General features: G+C 33.7%; 1 protein-coding gene across 1 annotated transcript; it reads left to right on the top strand.

Moving 5' to 3' along the window:
- The first annotated feature begins 744 nt into the window (after positions 1-744).
- On the top strand, positions 745-20,147 carry LOC126882811 (facilitated trehalose transporter Tret1-2 homolog). The gene is made up of 2 exons (XM_050647895.1): positions 745-1,004; positions 18,770-20,147. The coding sequence occupies exons 1-2, from the start codon at positions 848-850 to the stop codon at positions 20,104-20,106; spliced, it is 1,494 nt and encodes a 497-aa protein (XP_050503852.1). The 5' UTR covers positions 745-847; the 3' UTR covers positions 20,107-20,147.
- The last annotated feature ends 836 nt before the right edge of the window (positions 20,148-20,983 follow it).

The raw sequence follows: 20,983 nt of genomic DNA, 5'->3' as shown, positions 1-20,983 counted from the left end.
TTCGTTAGTTCATCTAATAAACATAGTTTATTTATGTTGGTTTGGATGGTTTGCCCAGGCGAAAGCAAGATTTTTTGAAAATTGCGTAAAAATAAAAAATTCATATTGTATCCAATTTAAGTCCAAAAGTTAATCTGTTGCACTTTTCTTTTATGAAATTTCCAGTTCGTTCTTCTTCTGTGCTCAGAATTTTGCTACGGCTTACGGTTCGCTATTTCATAAAAATCGGTCAATTCGTTTCGGAGGAGTGTGGCAACAAAGATATAAAATATTTAAATGGCTATTAAAAAATAACGGTTGAAGATAAAAAGTGAAAATTTAGGATTGTATGTATCTTTTGCTTCTACATCATACAGAATTAAGAAAAAACGGTTTGTCAAAAAATTTAAAAAATATATCAGGGGGGCAAGCCCCCTTATGACGTACGGGCATGAAATCAGAGTTATGCCTATTCCCAGTCCGGTAGAATACACGTGTAAATTTTCATAAAAATCTGTTGAGCCGTTCTCGAGTTATAAATGGTGTAACTAACATAACTCGACTTTCTTTTATATATATAGATATTGCACTTTTTTGTATTGACTGTAGTAAGCAGAAAAAAATATCAGTTGTTTAATAATATTTTATAAGATTTGGGTGTATCAGAGCTTTGAGTAAATGTTGACTTTTAGATAATAACAAAAGTTTTAAATCTAGCTGCGCGTAAATTTTAATTGTTCTAGTCCAGTTAATCCTATTTAAATTAATGATATAAAATATGTTTTTCATTTTAATAGAAAATAGTATAGTAAGTTAGATAACGACAGAGAAACATGTTAAATTTTTTTGTTTAAAATAAAAGAAGAAAATGGAAAATAGTCAAAGTAACAGTAAGGCGGAGCGAAAATATGGTTTACAGGAAGTTAAGTACATTCCAGTCGAATTAGAACAAGGTGTACCTCTTCAGCCCGAAAATGGAGTTAAAAGATCTGATACTTTTTTTCTACAGTTTACAGTCATGACAGGTAGGATAAGGCTTCCTAATTATAGATAAACCCTTAGCTAATTATGACCATTATGCACCTAGATTTTACTGTCTGCATAAAATACATGAACCGCAGAGTATGAGACCTATTGTTTCCTCTATTAACTCTCCTAAAACCAATATTTCCAAGTTTGTAACATAGATGCTAAACCTTATGATTAAAATGGTTTTAACATATTAGTTAAATTTAGTTAAAATAGTTTACCACTATTCCAGATTGAAACAGTCTCAAATTTACCGTCTAACTATATCTAAGTACGCCGCTAGTATTATTTTTTTTTTGCTCCGTCCTGAATACTAAAGTTATTTGAATTTTCAATCTAGTTTACATTTGTAACACTTTCGCTAAGCCCTGTATATTGAATCGAAGAATCGCAGTTCCTAATAGATCTTCCGCATGGCGTGAGATTGGTCATTTCGACGTTCCCACAATGTTAAACATTACGAATTTTATTTATCGTTACGTTTCTTTGAAATGTGACGTAGTTGTTTTTGCGTGTCCAAGTAATGTTTGCCTGGGAACTCACCGCCCAAGAAGCTAAAGCTATAAATCTCTCAGTGGAATATTTTTATCGACGGTTTGTCCGAATTTGGTTTATATTATCTCACGCAAAGTGAAGACTTGAATCCTTTTCGTAGATAGTCAGATATCTAGAGGAAGAACCCCTGCAGAGTTGTAGACTAGAGTATAAAGGTTTATGGCGTTCTCAGACAGAAATCTATTGAACTTTGTATTGGAACAGGATATCTCAATATAGATAAGTCGATGTTTTTAGTAAAACCCTTAAACATTGAGTTCTCAAAAACTAACGGGATAGTATGAATCAGCGCATTTCGTGAAAACTTAGGAATCTTGTTATTGCAAAGATAGAGTGTTCGTAATTGGTCGAAAGTAAAAAATCATGGCGTTTGTAGGATGTCCTGAGTAAGTTTTCTAGCCACCTGATTGGTAGAGAAATGTTTGGTATGGTCACTATTAGTCAAAGTAGGAGTTAACTTCTTTTTTTGGGAAAAGGAACCCAAGTTTAGAAGGATCGAGTTAGCGGTTCCAGAAGTCAGTTCCATGAGGGCCGCCATCGAGTTAAGTTCCTTTAGGGCCGTCATCATGTTCAGTTAAGTTCCATCAGGGCCATCATAATGTCAGTTAATTTCCTGTAGTGCAACCATCGAGTTAAGTTTAGTTCTGAGTTCAAGTCAGTTTTTTTTAAGACTTGAACTGTCCATCTGACAGTTCAAGTCAGATGGATAAGTGGGACTCAAGCAATTTTCGTTGTGGTCAAGCGAATTGTCGTTAATTTGTAGATACCATTTTTGGTATACTGTTTTTTTGTGCAGTCAGAACCAGGAATGATGTCGTATAAGTTTTCTATTTTGTTTGTTACTAGTTTCAACCCCCTAGTTGAATACTAAGCTGGCTAGTAAATTTTAATCCAGTTTAATAAACTTTTAATAATTTTGTTCGAGTAATAGTACATTTTGATCCAGTTTAATGAACTTTTAATAATTTTGTTCGAGTAAAAGTAAATTTTGATCCAGTTTAATGAACTTTTAATAATTTTGTTCGAGTTGAACGAAATAGTTTTTTTTTGAGAACGCAGAATGCATCCATAGCTGAATTTTTCTGTACTACCTTTTTTGTAATGAACTATGGATAACCATATGTACTGTTGCTGTGGCTATTAACAATGTGAAGTATTTCGCGTAGTGAAATAGCGTTTTGGACTTGCGGACCAGCCGACAGCCAGAAGAAAACAGGACATTCATTGTAAAGGTATCATTTTATTTTTATAGAACTTTTTGTTTCATTTTTTTTATTTTTGGTAATCTGGTCTCTATTTTTAACACCGAGAGATCAGAGATTAATTTTTTTTCCTATTTAATAAATAATGTTTGATTTACAAAATATAAATTTATTATTTCTTTCCTTCTCTCTTGAATCGTAAGAACATTAAAGAATTGACTGAGTATAGAATTTTGAGTATAAAGTAAATAAGGTAAGTTACATTAAAATATTTTTTATATTATGTACATCATTTTATTTGACTATGTTTTCTGTTTTATTTTGATTTATCTTGCTTTGTTTTATTTCTATTTTTTTGTATAAAGTTTGGTTTCCCTTAGGTAACCAATGGCGCCCAATATTTTATTTTTTGTATTTTTTTTATCTTTTTATTTTTTTACATCCTTATTTCAGTTTTTCTCTCTTTTTAATTTTTCTAAGCTAATAAGAGTATACTATGAACATCTATTAAAGAATCCACTCCCTTAAATCTCTGAGACTAGAGCTTCCGAGGTACTAAAAAATTATTTAACACGAATTTTGTCAAATCTAAGAATACCTTTATGTTTATCTAATTTGTCGTGTTTCAAGATCTCTCTCTCTTTCTCTCTTGCAACATGATCCTCCGGAGGGTGTGTGTGTGTGTGTGTGTGTGTGTGTGTAGTGGTCGACGTGATGTCGTGTATTGTCCGTCTCCAAAGATCTCTATCTCCGGTCATTTCTTTTAACTCATGCAGAGTCTTTTCTCTCTATAACGAGTCTGTCCATGTTTTCTGTGTTTGCTCTCATAACATATCCAAAGTATTTTAATTGTTGGAGATGGACTTTCTTGGAGATTAGCTAACTTTCAGCTCTCTTAAAATTGAATTATTTGTCCTGCTTAAGTATAATTCCAGTTACCACAAAGGTACATTTAAATGAGTTTTGATATTGTTTCACAGTTCAACAACCTGCCATTGTCCAGTGTCCTCATTTTCTTAAACTACCATTGGAGCTATATCCAATCTTCTCCTGTTTCTTGGGATGTGTTTGCAGAATTATTGCAATTAGATTTTGATACTCATTTCTTAGCTTGTGATGACAAAATTTGTCATTAAATATTTAATATTATCTGCAAATATTTGGAACCCGAAATTTGGTTTTAATTTCTTTATTGATTTTGTTGTATTCTGCAGTATTTTTATTTTTCTGTATTTCTGTTATTCGTCTGTTTATCATTTGTCTAAATACTTCATCAATCATCCATTGTTGTATAATTCTATAATTCTCTCCATTATTACAATTGTGTTGTAAAGTTACTAGTAAAAGCTCATAAACAGCCTAAAGCAAAGAAAAATCGAATACTTCGGCCATATAATTAGAGAACCTAGATACAATCTACTTTGCCTATAATACAAGGAAAGGAGTTCGGTCCTGGCAGGTATACTAGTTAGTGTGTATTTGTCAGCTCGAAACAAAAACAGTTATTTAGATAGTACCTATCTAATGAGTAAAATTTTTTATTTTCGCATAAATATATAAGTGTATAAGAGTGCGTTCAACTATTGTACGTAAGTACTCTTTAAAATTATATAAAACCAAGTCATTTCAAGTTTTTTTATGTATTTTGACCCGTAGAACACGAATATTTTGGGCAACAGTCGATCCGGATGTCGATAAGATTGTTATAAACAAAGAACTTGAGGAATCACATAACAGCGATTTTTCGGAAAAAAAAACTTTTTTTGTATTTTTTGGGCCATTCTAAGCAAAAAATTTATTTACAAGTTTTTTCGTAGGATGCATAGTTTTCGACATAAGCACGGTTGAACTTTCAAAAAATCTAAAAATTGCAATTTTTGAACCCGAATAACTTTTGACTGAAAAATAAAATAGCAATTCTGTTTATCGCATTTGAAAGTTCAAGCCAAATTCTATCGGCTTTGATTACCTTCATTGCTAAAAATTAATTTTTTTATTGTTAAATAAAGCTATAAACACATAGTAATTGAATGATGTTTTCAATGCATTTCTCATTTGAAATCCAACGAGTAAATTTGAAATCTATGTAGATTACGTACATTAAAACGCATGCATTGGGCACGGGAAACACTATGTGTTTATGGCTTTGTTTAACAAATAAAAACTTAATTTTTATCAATGCAAATAATTAAAACCGATAGAATTTGGCTTAAACTTTCAAATGCAGTAAGCAGAATTGCTATTTTATTTTCTAATCAAAAGTTATTCGGGTTTAAAAAGTTACACTTTTTCGTTTTTTTGTAAGTTCAACCGCGTTTATCTCGAAAAGTATGCATCCTACGAAAAAATTTGTAAGAACATTTTTTGCTGAGAATCACCCAAAAAATACAAAAAAATGTTTGGTTTGCAAAAAATCGCTGTTATGTAATTCCTCAAGTTCTTTGTTTATAACAATCTTATCGACATCCGGGTCAACTGTTACCTAAAAAATTCGTGTTCTACGGGTCAAAATACATAAAAAAACTTGGGTAAGTCCATCTGAATTAAGGAGGCCGTTGTACCCCCCCCCCCTGGCTACAGGACTATATCTATAACGACATGATAAAATCAACTGCTGTAAGTCAGGTCCGGATTTCAGGTTTTACTTAGTTTTAGATAATAAAGAAAATATGTCAAATCCGACTACTGGGACTTCTGACTACAGGAGCGACCAAATAGAAAACACTTCTAAAACTTATTCTACTGCTTTGATTGAACAACAATTCCCAACGAAAGAACAAGCCATTGTATTCTCATTCATTGAAATCCTTAAACTTTAAGATTACCTGATTTCACTAGGAAAGTTGATCGAGCCCAAAAATATCTTATTTTCCTCAAGTCTTTCTAACAACAGAGTGTGTATGTACCTTGCAAACAAAAATGTTGTTGAAAATTCCATGAATAATTTTGGAGGGTCTATAGAAATCAATTACCAAAAAGTCCAAGCACTCAAACTAATCACTCCAGCCGAAAGACTAATTTCTGTCAAACGCTTGTCCCAACATTCCGCATGCTGTATTAATTCAAGAAATTGAAAAATTGGGCCTTCAACCCATGTCATTTCTTAAGATAAGCGCCGGTTTGCCGGAATTTAACCATATTTATAGTTTTAGACGACAAATATTTATCACACCACCTCTTGGCCCAATACCTGAATCCATATTAATGAATCATTATAACACAAACTATAGGATTTATTTTGCACAAGATTCCTTGATCTGTTTTTCACGTAAATGGCCAGGCCATACCGCAGCAAATTGCAAAACAATCCAAGAATCAGTTTCTGAAAATCATAACCACAACCCCCACTCCCAATCATCTTCGCAACCCACACCTTCCCAAATACTTTCAACCAACCCCTCAAAAACTCCAACCTCACAACCAATTATCAATATAGATACAACCCAGTTTACATAAAATAGCTCAAAACGCAGTTTGGATGACATTGTTACACCCCCTCTAGCGCAAGATGCTAATTCAGAAAACCCAAGTCTTGAGCCGTTTCTTAAACCTAATGATGATCAGGCTAAAAAACCAAAGAAAAGTAAGGGAAAGACTCTAACTCACGTACTCATGGAACCGACCAAGGCATTCATCTCTGAACAAAACCCTTCATTTTTTCTTGATTTTAATCAAATATCCGACCTATCTGAAAATGTTTATGGTGCACAGGATCCAGTCAGCATCATAAAAAACTGTACTAGCGATTTTAAAACTTTAGTGAAAATGCTAACAGCGATATACCCTTATTTCAAACAAAGTTCCGTTAAAGTTAGATGTACAAAAATTAGAAAGAAACTACTAAAACATTTACAGATGAGTTACTCGGATACTGAGGCATCAGAGACTGAAAGTGAGTTTTCTCAAGAATTGAGTCATGAACTTCTTTAACAATCCCAAATGTCAATGTTTATTTATTATACAAGGGCTTCTCTTCAATTTTGCAGTTTAACATTAACGGTTTTTACAATAACCTCCCGATGCTCTAAATAATTCTGTCCAGATAGTTCATACCGCACGACTGAATGGAACAATTATCATCTTTTTCTGGATCCTATCCCATATTGGAATTAAAGGAACTGAAGAGGCAGACAACGCTGCAGGAGAAGTTGCAACTAGTGATAGTGTGGAGTGTACTGAAACATCTATGAGTGCGGACGTGAAAGCGGCGGTAAAACGTAGAGTGCGGTATACGTGGAAAGAAAAGTGGAAAGTGTCATCGGCCAAACTACGCGAAGTTAAAAAATCGATAAAACCCTGGCCAACATTACCAACAAGTCGGAGAGACCAGGTAATATTAACGCGACTCCGACTGTGTCATACGCGATTAACTATTTAATAGCCATGTGTTTTCCGACAAACAAGAACCAAAATGTGACAACTGTGAACCAAAAATTAACATTTTGAACTCTTTAAACATACAAATGTAATACAAATTATTGTTTGCTCCTATTGTTTCGCTAATAGCCAATTTGGCTGATGCGATTTTGTTAATAAAAAAAATACAAGGAAAGGTGGAGGAAAAGAGATGAATTGGTCGAAAAGAGCTTTCATGGTTGCGTAATATTAGACGATGGTGTGGTGTTCCACTGTAGAAAAATTCTTTCGCGCAGCAGCCGATAGAGATCGGTTTCAGGAACTTGTGAACATGATGATGGCCAACGTCTGAATACGGACACGGCACCTAAAAAAGAAGAATACATAGTAAAAAAGCTAATTCATTAATTGTTTGCCCTTCCCTTCCACGATTTCCCCTCTTAACAAGAAAAATATTGACTGCACAAAAAATAATTGTAAAAAAGAAATTTTAGGAAATTGCATTTGCAAACGATTCCAGTCCTTACAATTTTTGTCCAGTTGTACCTAGTAGAAAATGGTGGAGATATTGAGCAAAACCGCCATCTTGGTTTCTTTTTAAAAGCAAGATGGCGGTTAATGCTACGGCGGAATTCAGTCGTGATTTTAAATGTACAACTACTATTGATCCCCTTGTAACTATTCCTCCTCCTCAGTCGTTTTCTCATTTCTGAGTGTCGTGATTCCCTATATTACGAGCAACTATCTCTTTCCATCGGCTTCTGTCCTGAGCTTCCCTCATGGATTCACATAATGTTTTTCCACTGGCTTTTTGTACTTGATACGTCCATCGAGTAGGTGAGCGACCTCTACTTCTCCGCCCTTCAACGTTTCCCGAAATTATAAGTCTCTCAAGATTATCATCACTTCTTCTTGCAATATGGCCGAAAAATTTTAAGACGGTGGAGAGGCAAATAAAGGAAAGTCGAGTCTGAATATTAAGCTCTTGGAGGATTGAGTGATTTGTTCTGTGTTCCGTCCATGAGATCCGAAGCATTCTTCTCCAGCACCACATTTCAAAGGCGTCAATCCTTTTTCTGTCGTCCGATTTCATTGTCCATGTTTCGGATCCGTAATTAAATATGGGAAAAATCAAGGCACGTACTAATCTTATTTTGGTGTTCTTCGACAAGGAGCGGTCTTTCCAGATTTTCGATAATCGACTCATAGCGTTTTTGGCCATGCCTATTCTTCTACGTATTTCTGTTTCACAAGATCCTGTATTAATGATGTTGGATCCTAGATAATTGAACTCGTTAACCACTTCAAACTGGTCTAAGGCTCCTGTTGTCTGAAGTGAATTTGAATAATCTACTATCATAATTTTTATTTTTTGTTTATTGTTCTTGAGACCACATCTATTGCTTTCGGCTTCCACTAGCTGCAGCAGGCTGGACATTTCTTCTTCGGATGCAGTTATTAATGTTGTATCATCTGCATATCTGAGATTTGAGATCTTCTTTCCTGCGACAGAAATACCGCCAATCCATTTGTCGAGTGCTTTTCTCATTATATATTCCCCATAGAAATTAAAATGGCTTGGAGATAGAATACATCCTTGTCGGACTCCTCTACCTATTTTAATAGGATCGGACTTATGGTTTTCAATTCTTATTCTGGTTTCACTGTTCTCATATAGGATTTTCACCAGAGCTGACAGATGATCAGGAACCCCCATCTCATGTTGAACTTTCCACAAAACTGTTCAGTCTACACAGTAAAATGCCTTCTGATAATCCAGAAAGCAGATGATCATCGGAATTTTGAATTCTCGTGCTTTCTCAATGAGTTGTCGCATATTAAGAATTTGCTCCCTTGTGCCTTTACCCTTCACGAAGCCTGCCTGTTCTGCTGGTATTTCTCTATCCAGTTATGTCTGCATGCGACACCTGATGATTCTCAACAGAATTTTACTTTTGTGTGAAATTAGTGAAATAGTTCGGTAGTTACATTTTGTGGTTACGCCTTTCTTATGAATGGGAGTAAATAGTGCGGTACACCAATCACTGGGCCAATTGCCCATTCTCCATACATGATTGCAGTCTCCACATTAATTGGAGACCATGTCCACCCACGTTCTGTAAAAGTTCTGACGTGATGTGATCGCAACCAGGTGATTTATTTCTTTTAAGGTGTTGTATCATCGACTTCAGACCTTGAAATATCTGGTTCTAGGGTTGTTGTTGAGACTTGCAGTGCTGTTATATGATTAATGTTAGAGGTTTCAGCTTTATAGAGTTCTGTGCAGTATTTCTTCCAAGTCCAGAACCGCATCCATATCGCTTACCATATTACCTGTCTCATCCTCTATAGCGTAATTTCTGGGTTTGAATTCCCGAGTCAGTAACTACTTTCTGAAAGAGATCTCTAGTTTCATTTCGATGTAAGTGGATTTCTACTTCCTGGCAAATGTTAGACACATATTTGTCTTTATCTTTCCGGCAATTTCTTTGGATTTCTCTTGATAAGCTTTGATGGTCGTTTAAATCAAAACTGCCAACTTTAAGTTGCCTTCTTTGTTGCATAATTTTCCATGTTTGTTCACTGATCCATAATTTACGACAGTTGTTTTTTGTGGGTTGGCGACTTTCCTTAGACTTAGCTGTATCTAATATATCTCTTTTAAAACCTCCCCAGATAGTCTCGATATCATCTACGGGGTAGTACTTGTCTCAGTTAACACTGGGTTTATTCTTTCTTTAAAAGTTGAAAGTTCAGTCTCTGTAAACTCGGGAGTTCTAGGAGTGGGCTTGTGTTTGTTTCTAAAACGTATTCGAAATACAGCTACAAGGAGTTGGCGGTCGCTTCCACAATCTGCACCCAATTGTTCCCCAGTAACTATTCACTGGGGGACAATTTGAAACTTAATTTCTGTTGAGTTATATTTTTTAGTTGTTTTCTATAGAATTAGGTTTGCTGGTTTCAAAACTGTTTTTAGTTTTCTTCTATCTCGTCACGTTCGTTTTCTATGTGGGGGTGGGAAGAATGACGCGCTGATAACTGCAACTGGTCTAGATATGCCTGGTCTTGCTCAGTTACGTCTGTTATACTCAGTTAATATTGTGGTAAAACGTTGTGTGGCGGTTAGCAGTATTTAGTATTTCGTTATTGAAGTGTATAGAACTACTTTAAGGGTCGATTTCTCAAACCTGCGTTAATATATAGTTCAGTTGACTACGGTTCATCGGTGAACGTCGGTTTGTTTGGAAATGCAATTCTCATTGTCAGTTCAAGTTCTACAGCTTTTGAGAAATGTCAATAGATGAAAGACGGTAAAACCGTCGCCATTTTGTATGACTTTTTTTATGCTGTTTCTGAATAAAGTTAAATTTAAGTAAAAAACTCATACAGAAGTAAAAACTTCAACTTGTATTCTGGTATAAAATCGTTTAATAAAACTATCTAAAAGTCATACAAATGGATTGCAAAACGTTTTCGTTCTAATTCAGAATATCTTCAGTGCATTCTGCTGAGTAGTTTGAAACTAGCACACTATTCAAAGTGGTAACCTCATAATATATGGTTTAAATATCTTATTTTAGGAAAACATGGTGACTACAAGTCGATGTTATTAGATATAATAGAACACATACTCAAAGGGCAACATGGTTCCCTGCTCGAAAATGCTAGGTATGGTTTGTTCAACAGTAAATGGTTTGAGTTCAATTAGTGCGGTCGTAAATATTATTAAATTTATCTGACCTGGCCCATTGTAAAGACCCACCCGGAGCGATAAGCCACCGAGGTAGACAGAGTTGGTCTTTTGCAATTATCACTGACTAGACGGTACTCCCATAATAAAGCCTAAAATAAATTTTACCTGAAACCGGGTCTTTAATACTATTATCGGTTAATCCGGGCTGTTTATAGTGGTAACTAATTGAACTTAACCATTTACTGTTTAACATACCATACTTGCCAGTTCAATGAGCACAGTTGGTCTGTGCCCATTGAACTGGCAAGTACCTAGCATTTTCGAGCAGGGAACCATGTTGCCCTTTGAGCATGCCCAAGTAGCAATTTGTCGACGCGACAACGTTGTCTACCGCGTGGCAACGTTTTGTTACAACGTTGTTATTGCCTAGAAGACGACCCTATTCTGCACTAATTTGGTGGACGATTTTTGAGTTGTCTTGACGTTGCCTAGGCAACCTCCTGTGAAGCAACATCGTTTCGTAAGCGTTGCATAAGACAACTGAAGCGACTATAAAAAGAACCTGCGCGTAAAATGGTTGCTCAAGGAGTCAGACTGGTTATGTTTTTTTACCTATATTTTTAACACCTGTATGGTGAATGCGAAAACCAAAAAGGTAACTATTTTGACATCGTATTAGGTATTTAAATTTATATAAATACATAAAGGACTTAAACAAAATTACCTGATGTGAAATTTATAAACGCATCTCAGATTACCGTCAAATATGGATATTTCACCTTTAAAAAACACACGCGCTCCTTTTTTATGACATTTTTGACAAAGAATATGCAAATTTAAAAAAATATAATTTTAATATAAAAGTCAAAATTTATGTTAAAGATGTTCTGCATAAATTTAATGTATTGATGGTGCTTTTAAAGGTATAAAAAAATGCCTGCATTTTTTATATCCTGTGTTTTCATTTTCTTTACATCTCAAAAATCTCAAGTAAAACCAAAATGGTGCATTAACAATATTACCAATATTACTAAAAAAATACCTTATTACCAACCCTAGACGGAAAAGACAACTTAGAAGACCAATCGCCAACCAAAACCCGGCCGCGCCGACTATCCCAACCATTTTAGAACGCACCCTCTTATTGGGTGACAGAGGTCATGTGACCAGTGTCAAAAGTGTAGCATTCTCCTTAACAGCGTTGTCACATTTAGGAGATTTCTACTTTTTTTGGTAGGTATTTGATATTTTTTAAAATATTCTAGTAGGCAATATTTTTTAGTAGATTTTTGGTATATTTCAACATTTTGTTATGACTAAAATAAAATTTGCTTTTTAATAGTATTTACCCCATTTCTAAATTAATTTTCAGACATTTGGTTACAATTTCCTAATGTCATTACCGAAAATAAGATTCAGGACGTAGATGATGAATGTTACAGAGAAATGAAAGTGGAAACTGGATTCTTGTGTAACAACCTTGCAGATTTCAAGTAACAGTGCAAGCAGTATTTCAGGTGTTATTGAAGAGTTATGGCATTCGGTAAGCCTATTAGAAGCTAATGATGGAAAACTAAAATATCTAAACATGTAAGTTTGCAAAACAAAAATATTGTGTTTACGTGTTTCTAATGTTAAATGCGAAACAATTGTTTGAAGAATTTGATCCAGACATGCAGATGTTAAAATTAGGGGATGACAAAATATTCTAGTTAATAAATGTACCTATTCATTTTTTTCGAATCATGAGGAAACTATAATAAGTATTTTTGAAAAATTTAAACGCAGAATGAAAGACTGCATTATTTAGAAAAACCAAAACGTTTCTTTTGAATGAGATATTTGGAATTAAAAGTCACACTAATTTTTTATTTTTTTCACCCCTGTAACTTATTAAAATAAACATTATAGAAGTTTTCAGGGACTTTCGGTCCTCGGTAATAACGTAATCTTTCTTTCTGCGGTTAAATTTTTCAAAATACTTATTAGTTTTCTCAGGATTCGCAAAGAATGTAAACATTTAAAATACATTGAACATTTTAACAGGCGACATTTTGCGCCTATCCCCTTAAGTTAGCTGTTGTTTTTATTATCCAAAATCCCAAATATATCCCAAAAATCCTTAAGTATATTTTATTTTTTGATTTAGCAGATTTTAGCTAAAAAATGGTAATTACGTTGGTGGTTTGGATCGAATGGTTTGGAATAATTAGGTTTCCAATTTTTGGAATTCCTTTTGGGACATTTAGGACGGATATGCATATTACTGTATAAGTATACTGTATTTACATGGCCTAAAAAGAATCTACTGATTTTGTGAAAGCAAAGCTATATACTGAAACAGTAAAAACTCACCTGGCAACCCCGTCTACTAAAGCTGATACAAAGATTGAAAGATACAAAGGTTATCAAATCTACTGATAAAACAGTGGACAATGGAATGGAAACCAGCTATTGAAAAAACAAATTAACAGGTTGTTAAATAAATCGAAAATTTCCAGCAAAATAAAACATATAGTAATAAGAAAAAAATAAGGTTATAAAGTAAATTATTTTTCTCCTTCTGAAGTTACCGCAAAGGTGTCACACACCTAGAACAACACCTAGGATCGTGACAGACAACTTCAGAGTCGGCCAGAAAACCCAAATCGGCCAGGGCGTAAATTAGTTTAGCATTATAACGTTTTTAAGTCGTTGCGATTGTTGAAAAAACTGAACTGTGATATGTAGTTGTCACAATGGTAATAAATTAGTTGCCCGTATAACTAAAGGTATTACTTAAAGTTGTAACATCATAATGTCAGTCGCGATAGGGGACGTTGGCCGAAACAACTGAAAATACTCTCTGGCAACGTTATATACAGTGCATTTGTTTGTACTGACAACCAATGCGTCGAAAAATTGCTACTTGGGTGTGTTTGAGCATGACAGTTGGTCTGTGCCCATTAAACTGGCAAGTACCTAGCATTTTCGAGCAGGGAACCATGTTTCCCTTTGAGCATGTGTTCTATTATATCTAATAACATCGACTTTTAGTCACCATGTTTTGCTAAAATAAGATATTCAAACCATATATTATGGGGTTACCACTTTGAATAGTGTGCTAGTTTCAAACTACTCAGCACAATGCACTGAAGATGTTCTGAATTAGAACGAAAACGTTTTGCAATCCATTTTCATGACTTTTTAGATAGTTTTTTAATAAACGATTTTATACCAGGATACAAGTTGAAGTTTTTATTTCTATATGAGTTTTTTAAACTATAGTATACAACCAACTATTTGTCCCATTGATTTTTTTTTAATTTAAGTATTAACCCGGGAGTAGTCGCGCTCACTTTTGTAACGTCGATAGTGGCGTGTGAGATTCTATCTCAAAATACGAATTTAAAACAAATTTTTATTTTGTGCTATTTTTATCTACTTTTTATATTGAAAATATATATTTCTAACAATTTTATTAAAAAAACCTGTGTTAACGGCCACCTGCCAACATCGGCCACCTGTCCTAACGGCCAGTTTAAAAATTTCCCAAACCAATTATATTATGTAGACTACAAAAACTGGCAATACCGTCCACCTTTCTACATCGGCCAATAGTTTTTTCATTTTTAGTGGCCTTTACTGACAAATTTTACTGTACAGTAAAATCTGTGTTAACGGCCACCTGCCAACATCGGCCACCTGTCCTAACGGCCAGTTTAAAAATTTCCCAAACCAATTATACGTAGACTAAAAAAACTGGCAATAGCGGCCACCTTTCTATATCGGCCAATAGTTCTTTCATTTTTAGTGGCCGTTACTGACAGGTTTTAATGTATTACGAAAAAGGATGAAATGTGAGATTCTATCTAACGGCGCGACTACTCGCGGGTTAAAGCTAATTGGCTCTCCCCAAAGTCATAAATTCCACAAAAAGAAGAAGAAGAAAAAAAATTCCTACGCATTACTACACCATTCCTCGAGGCACTTACGAATTTTTTTCAAAATTGCAAAATTGTTCATCAAGTTATCGCGAAAAAGGATAAAAATTGAGATTCTATCTCACCGCGCGACTACTCGCGGGTTAATAGTCAAACAGTCATTTTAATAATTATAAAAAAATCTAATAAACATAAATTTAATGTTATCACTTATCGTTATGCTTAATCTGCATCTCATGATAAATTTCAATAATACAACGCATGCGTAATCCGTGTAATTATCTAAACTGGGTTCTGATTGTTTTGAACGGCCGAATTTCAGCGTTCAAGAAAGGTTCAAGATGAACGTAGTTAGATTAAAGGTGAATAATTGAGAAAGCCGATTTTGACTTTAAATTAACGTTCACTAGAAGTTCAGGTTAAACTGGAGTTATGGAGAACTGAACTCGATATCAGAAATCGGCCCTTAGTGTGTCTGAACTGAATCGTTTCCTTATGGCTACCTCTGCTCCCACACGTCGTAAGTGCGAAAACAGGCCCCATTCGTTTTGTTATATATGTGGAAGTTTTACCATTCCCAGTCAAAGGACAAACATCAGTACATTTGTCAGACAAGCATATTTTGACTGTTTTAAACTGAAACTTGGTGATAAATATAAAGCATGGGCACCTCATAAAGTAAGATATGGCCACTCAATGGGCACCTCAGTTTAAGAAGTTGACGTGATAGACAAAATCTGAGGTTATTCTTAGATTCAGACGCCAAAAATTAGCGAAAAACAAGTGTCAGATCTAACTCAACAAAAAATGTGTTCCCCAGTGAATCGATCTAATTTCATATCATCTTCTCGTGAGTATCTGCTAGTGACTTCCAAGTGTATAAACTACGCATAGGTAGTTTACATTGTTTACTGTTAGTTAAGATTGATTTGTTTGACGTTTTCGCTTTAAGATATAGTATAAAAAAGAGATAAGAACAAGTATCTACAAACAAGTTGGTTGGGCGGGTACTTAAAGCTGAAATATGTCGAATATTTCAGAATGAAAACAATTCACGCAGAATCATTTATAGAAAAATAACCGAGTACGAGCAGGGTATGCCATGGCTGAATCTGAAGAATGTATTTGTCACACATAAATTTTTCTGTACGCAGAATTCTACAAAGCGATCTCCTCTGCGCTCTGCCATTACGTTAGCCAAGTTCGAAATTGACTACTACACCGAGAGAACAATTTCTTTTCTCCTAAAACACCGATTTCTTTGAGCAATATTTCTTAAAAGTTAACATATCCTATTAACTTAAACATACCGGTTCACATATAAAGAAACGAGTTTTTTAAACACAACTCAATAATTTCTTACAGATAATTTCTTCAATACTAAGAAATGCATTAATGGCTACATTTAATTTTCTTATCCTAAAGTTTTTATTTCTTAAATTGAAAACTACAAATATTTTGCAGTATAAGAAATATAATGTTAAGGTAATGCATATTTATATTTGTGAACAAGAAATTTTCTTGCAATTAAATAAACATTTTAAACCACAAGAAATAATTCTTCAGAAATACCCTCTGTAGTAAATGTGGTTATAAAATAAAAACTTTGTCATTAATGCCGAAATGTTACTTGCAAAGAGATTTTCTTCCACAAAAGAATTGCGCAGATTAACTATTTATGATTTAGTCGTCAGTGTTTGTCAAGATGGCGTGATATGTTCATGTTCATATAGATGGATGTTGGATTTATTGGTGTACTTTAAAAATTAACGGATAGGTATTTTGAAGGTACGTACATATATAGGTATTAAATAAAAGTAAATTGAGTAATTTAAGATGTAATAATAATATTGTTGCGTATCCGAATGGTTAAAAAAGAAATATAATAGTATCTTTATATGCTTTTTAGGTATAATGATGGACGACTCTGAAATAAAGGAGCTTATTATTCTAACTGGGAAATATGCCACAATTTAAAGCTGGGACAGAATGATATAATATATAGCTTCAGAACAATATTAAGAAAGGAGTTATTAACCAACTGCTGGACCTTCCAGAACTTCATACATGTAAGTACCTTTTTAAAAATGTGTATACTTATGTATCAACTATAATAGGTTTCTTGAATGTATCGTCTTCTATAAAAATATACAATATAACGCTATATCAAACATGGCGGGTGCAACGCTGAGGATTTTTTCTGTTAATTTATTTGAGATAAAGAAATCAGTTAGTCTAAAAGAAATATATGTTTATGGTTAAGAAATGTTATTGCCGAAAACCGTGAATTAGTTAATATGCATTAAATGACTTAGATGTAAACTAATAATACTTTCCCGTAATAAAATTTCTTAATGATTATGTATGATGTCTCTTTTAGATTATAAAAATTAAGAAAATTACATATTATTATGTCTGCTTCAATGCTTTACATTGGTTGTATTTTCCCTCTTGTTTTAGCTAACAATGTTTATTGTGTGACTTAATATTATACAGATAAATAATTAATATTTCATTAACAAAAAGAAAAAAATAAACAAATATATGTAGGTTAAATAATTCCATACGTTTGAACTAAATATGATTGATTATTATTAGTATTAATAGTTCTTACGTGGGGCTGTGTATTTTTTTTTGTATTTCCTAAATTTGTCAAAATAAATATCTATATCTTTATAAAAAAATTTTTATTAAAGTAAGTTTACTCTTTCTACATAACGATTTTGTTTTAGTGAATTGCTGATATACAAAGTGCTATTAACAAAAGAAGGAACATTTGAGGAAGTTGGATTTGCCTCTCCATCCTTTTATTGTTGTGTAGAAGCCAGTGGTTTAAGGGTAGAGAAAATATTTGTATGTAATAATAACGTTTTATATCTTGTTTTATTAATAAATAATGATTTTACCTTAACACAACGATTTATTTCGAAGTATGTAATATCACTTTATTTTCAAGAAATATTAACTTAACCAGAAAAAATATTAATAGTAAAATAATAATATTCCTTACTAAGAAATATTATTGCTCAGAAAGAACAGTTTGCTAATGTCTAGAAAATATATTTTTATGACTAATAAAATTAATTAACATCAAGTGTAATTTCTTTCTGATAAATGGGTTTGAAGTTTGCCAGAAAGTGATAGTTCAATAATGTTTAAGATATATTTCTTTGGCTATAGTAGAATTTATTTGAAATATTTTAGAAAATTATATCTTACATACAAAGATATATTTCTTAGGCAATATGCCAAGTCAATCTTTCTTATATATTAATAAAGTTTCTTTATGTCAAGAATTTTTTTCTCTCGGTGTACGTTTTCTTGTCTACTTGTTCATACTTTCAACTTGTTTACATGTTCAATATGACTTGTTCACATGTTGGAAGTGAGACTTGCCGTCTCACTTCCAACATGTGAACAAGTCATATTCTAGATCTCAGATGTTACCTAGGGCAAATTAGATAATATTTTAAACATCCAGGCTTAAGGTAGCATTTTATACCTATGTTTCCTTGACGGACTACTTTTACTGGGCTTTGACCCACATATTTTTGTATAATACTATCTTGGTGGTTAGCATGTACATTGCACGTAAGCACTGATGATGACTGGTAAAGCAGTCGAAAACTAGTTATGTGAATTTGATGTGGCCCTTTTGAGGGTTTTTTAAATATACCTTTTATACAGGATTTTACTGTTTTTTGTATCACATGGTATACAGCCAACTACAGGAAAACTTTTTCCTTGTGGATTTTTTAAATACCAAGAGATTTTAAAATAAAATATTGAGATTTCCAAGCTATTTGTTACAAGAATATAAATAGTTACAACCAAAATTTCAAATTATATGCACTTTATGCACACTTTTATAAAATATGCAAAATTTTACATCTTTGCGTATTTTATGCATAATATGCAAAATATGCAATTTGCATATTTGCCTAAGTTTAGTTATTATATTAAAATCATTTATTTAAATTAATGTACTCAATGATAATGTCGAACTAATTTATACTTTTATTAATTTTTAGCATTATTAATTTTTATGGTTGGTGGAACCATAATAGTATGGACTTCTCCAGCGATAGTTAAGATGAAATCTAATGATACTAGTATAAATCCATTAGGAAGACCAATAGAAACGTATGAAATATCTAAATTTATGGGTACAGTAGGAATTCTAGCCATGGGCGGTGCGCTATTTTTACCGAAACTGGCCGATGTCATCGGAAGAAAAAAAAGTTTGTGGGTGATGGCATTTTTTATGTTTATAGGAATTGTAGGATTGGGTTTCAGCAGAAGCGTTAATGTGATGATTATGTGCTCGACTCTAACAAGCATATTTTTCTGTGGAGCCATGGGAATTCTTCCAATGTATTTAACAGAAATATGCGAAGATCACAACCGCACAAAATATGGTTGCCTTATGTCAGCCTTTATACCTTTAGGACAATTATATACGTATCTTATTGGTCCGGTATTTAGTTATACAGTTTTTACAATACTAACAGCAGTTCCAATGATTCCGTTTCTGGTTTTATTCCTTTTTGCTCCAGAAAGCCCTGTATACTCTCTAAAAAATGGAAGAAGAGAAGAATGTTTACGAGCATTAAAAAAGCTACGGTCTAATAAAACTGACCGAGAATTAGATAACGATTTGCATAACATAAGTAAGGCTTTGGCCACAACAAACAAAACAGAGGGAAATAGTGTTGGAAAACTATTTGGTACTAAAGAAGGACGTGTAGGAATGCTATTATCTTTATTACCTCTATTTGCTCAATATTTTTCTGGGGTTCCCATTTTAATGATGTTAATGGCACCAATATTTAACGAGTCTGGCTCGTTTATATCAGGCAGTACAATTGGTGTTTGTGTAGGAGCCGTAAAAATATTTCTTTTTACCACTACGTCATTGATTGTTGAGAGATTTGGAAGACGTCCTCTCTTACTAATGTCAGCTAGTGGAGCTGCAATACCCATATCTCTTCTAGGAGTATTTTTCTATTTAAAACATATTAACTCACCCTTAGTGCCTCTATATCCTTGGGTACCACTGGCCTGCGTTTTGACGTATATTTCATTTTACGCAATGGGTCTTGGGCCGATACCAATAACTGTAATGGGTGAGATGTTTTCTTCTGACACTAGATCAACTGGTTGTGCGATTGTCACTACTGTTTCATCATTGGCTCTTACTGTATACGTCTCTGCATATCCTATTTTGGCGGAGGCGATTGGAACTCATTGGTGTATGTGGATTTTTGGAAGCTGCTGCTTTGGCGGTGCATTGTTAATTTACTTTTTATTGCCCGAAACTAAAGGTAAAAATGTAGTTGAAATACAAGAAATTCTCAAAAATTATTGACATTTGCTAGATATTATTTTAATAAATTGTAAATAAACCAATTTCTTTTTACTATTTCAGATTATTATAAAAATAGTTCTGAGTACCCATCCTTGCCTGGTCTGAGTACCAAAAAACTGTATCGCTTAAATAAAAAAACTGTTAGTAATAGTTATATGTATAAATAGGTAGGTATAATGTATACAAAGCACTAAAACCGCCCAAACCTCTAACTTGTTTAAAGTAAGACGGATCGTTATGAATCCTTTTGCATTTGATTCGGGAGAGCTTCAGGAAAATGTTGACCTATTGGCATGAGGGACCAATAAAAATTGCATTGTTGTAGGCGGAAAATGCATTTTCCAAAGTGCACCGCAAAATGTTAAAAAAATAAAAATTCACAACTCGGCAACCAATCGTGGAAATTACTCCAATTTTCATACTCGAGAGTTTTTGAGGTCGCTGATTACGAACATTGGGTCGTCGAAATTGTAAGGGGTACCTGGTGCCTCACATTCCAGTATTCACGTCATCTCCTGGAGTTTAATGGAAATTAATTATGAAACTTGTTATCCCGATGTGTTTGAGGTCGCTTAACACGAATATTGCTGCGGTGATGCTGTACGGGATACCTGGTCATGTATGTCATCTCCTGGAGTTGTATGAAAATTCGTTATGAAAATAGTTAAAATTTATTATCGGAGGATATTTGAGATCCCTGGACACATACATTGCATCTAGGATGATGTACTAAATACCTGGTGCCCGGTATGCATCTAAACATTCCGTATATGTATTTGGCACCTAGGACTTTTCTATTGGATTTTTGCGGCACGCGGCCATATTCCAACCAATAGGCGGCGAGGTGCCAAACACGTATACGGAATGTTATTCGGTG

This window comes from Diabrotica virgifera, chromosome 3, assembly GCF_917563875.1.
Source record: "Diabrotica virgifera virgifera chromosome 3, PGI_DIABVI_V3a".
In the NCBI taxonomy this organism is placed as follows: domain Eukaryota; kingdom Metazoa; phylum Arthropoda; class Insecta; order Coleoptera; family Chrysomelidae; genus Diabrotica; species Diabrotica virgifera.
This window is presented reverse-complemented; position numbering and strand designations above follow the sequence as displayed.

Coding starts and splice junctions, on each gene's coding strand:
- LOC126882811 (XM_050647895.1), top strand. CDS start 848: ATGGAAAATAGTCAAAGTAACAGTAAGGCGGAGCGAAAATATGGTTTA. Junction 1,005..18,769: donor ACAGTTTACAGTCATGACAG/GTAGGATAAGGC, acceptor ATTAATTTTTAG/CATTATTAATTTTTATGGTT.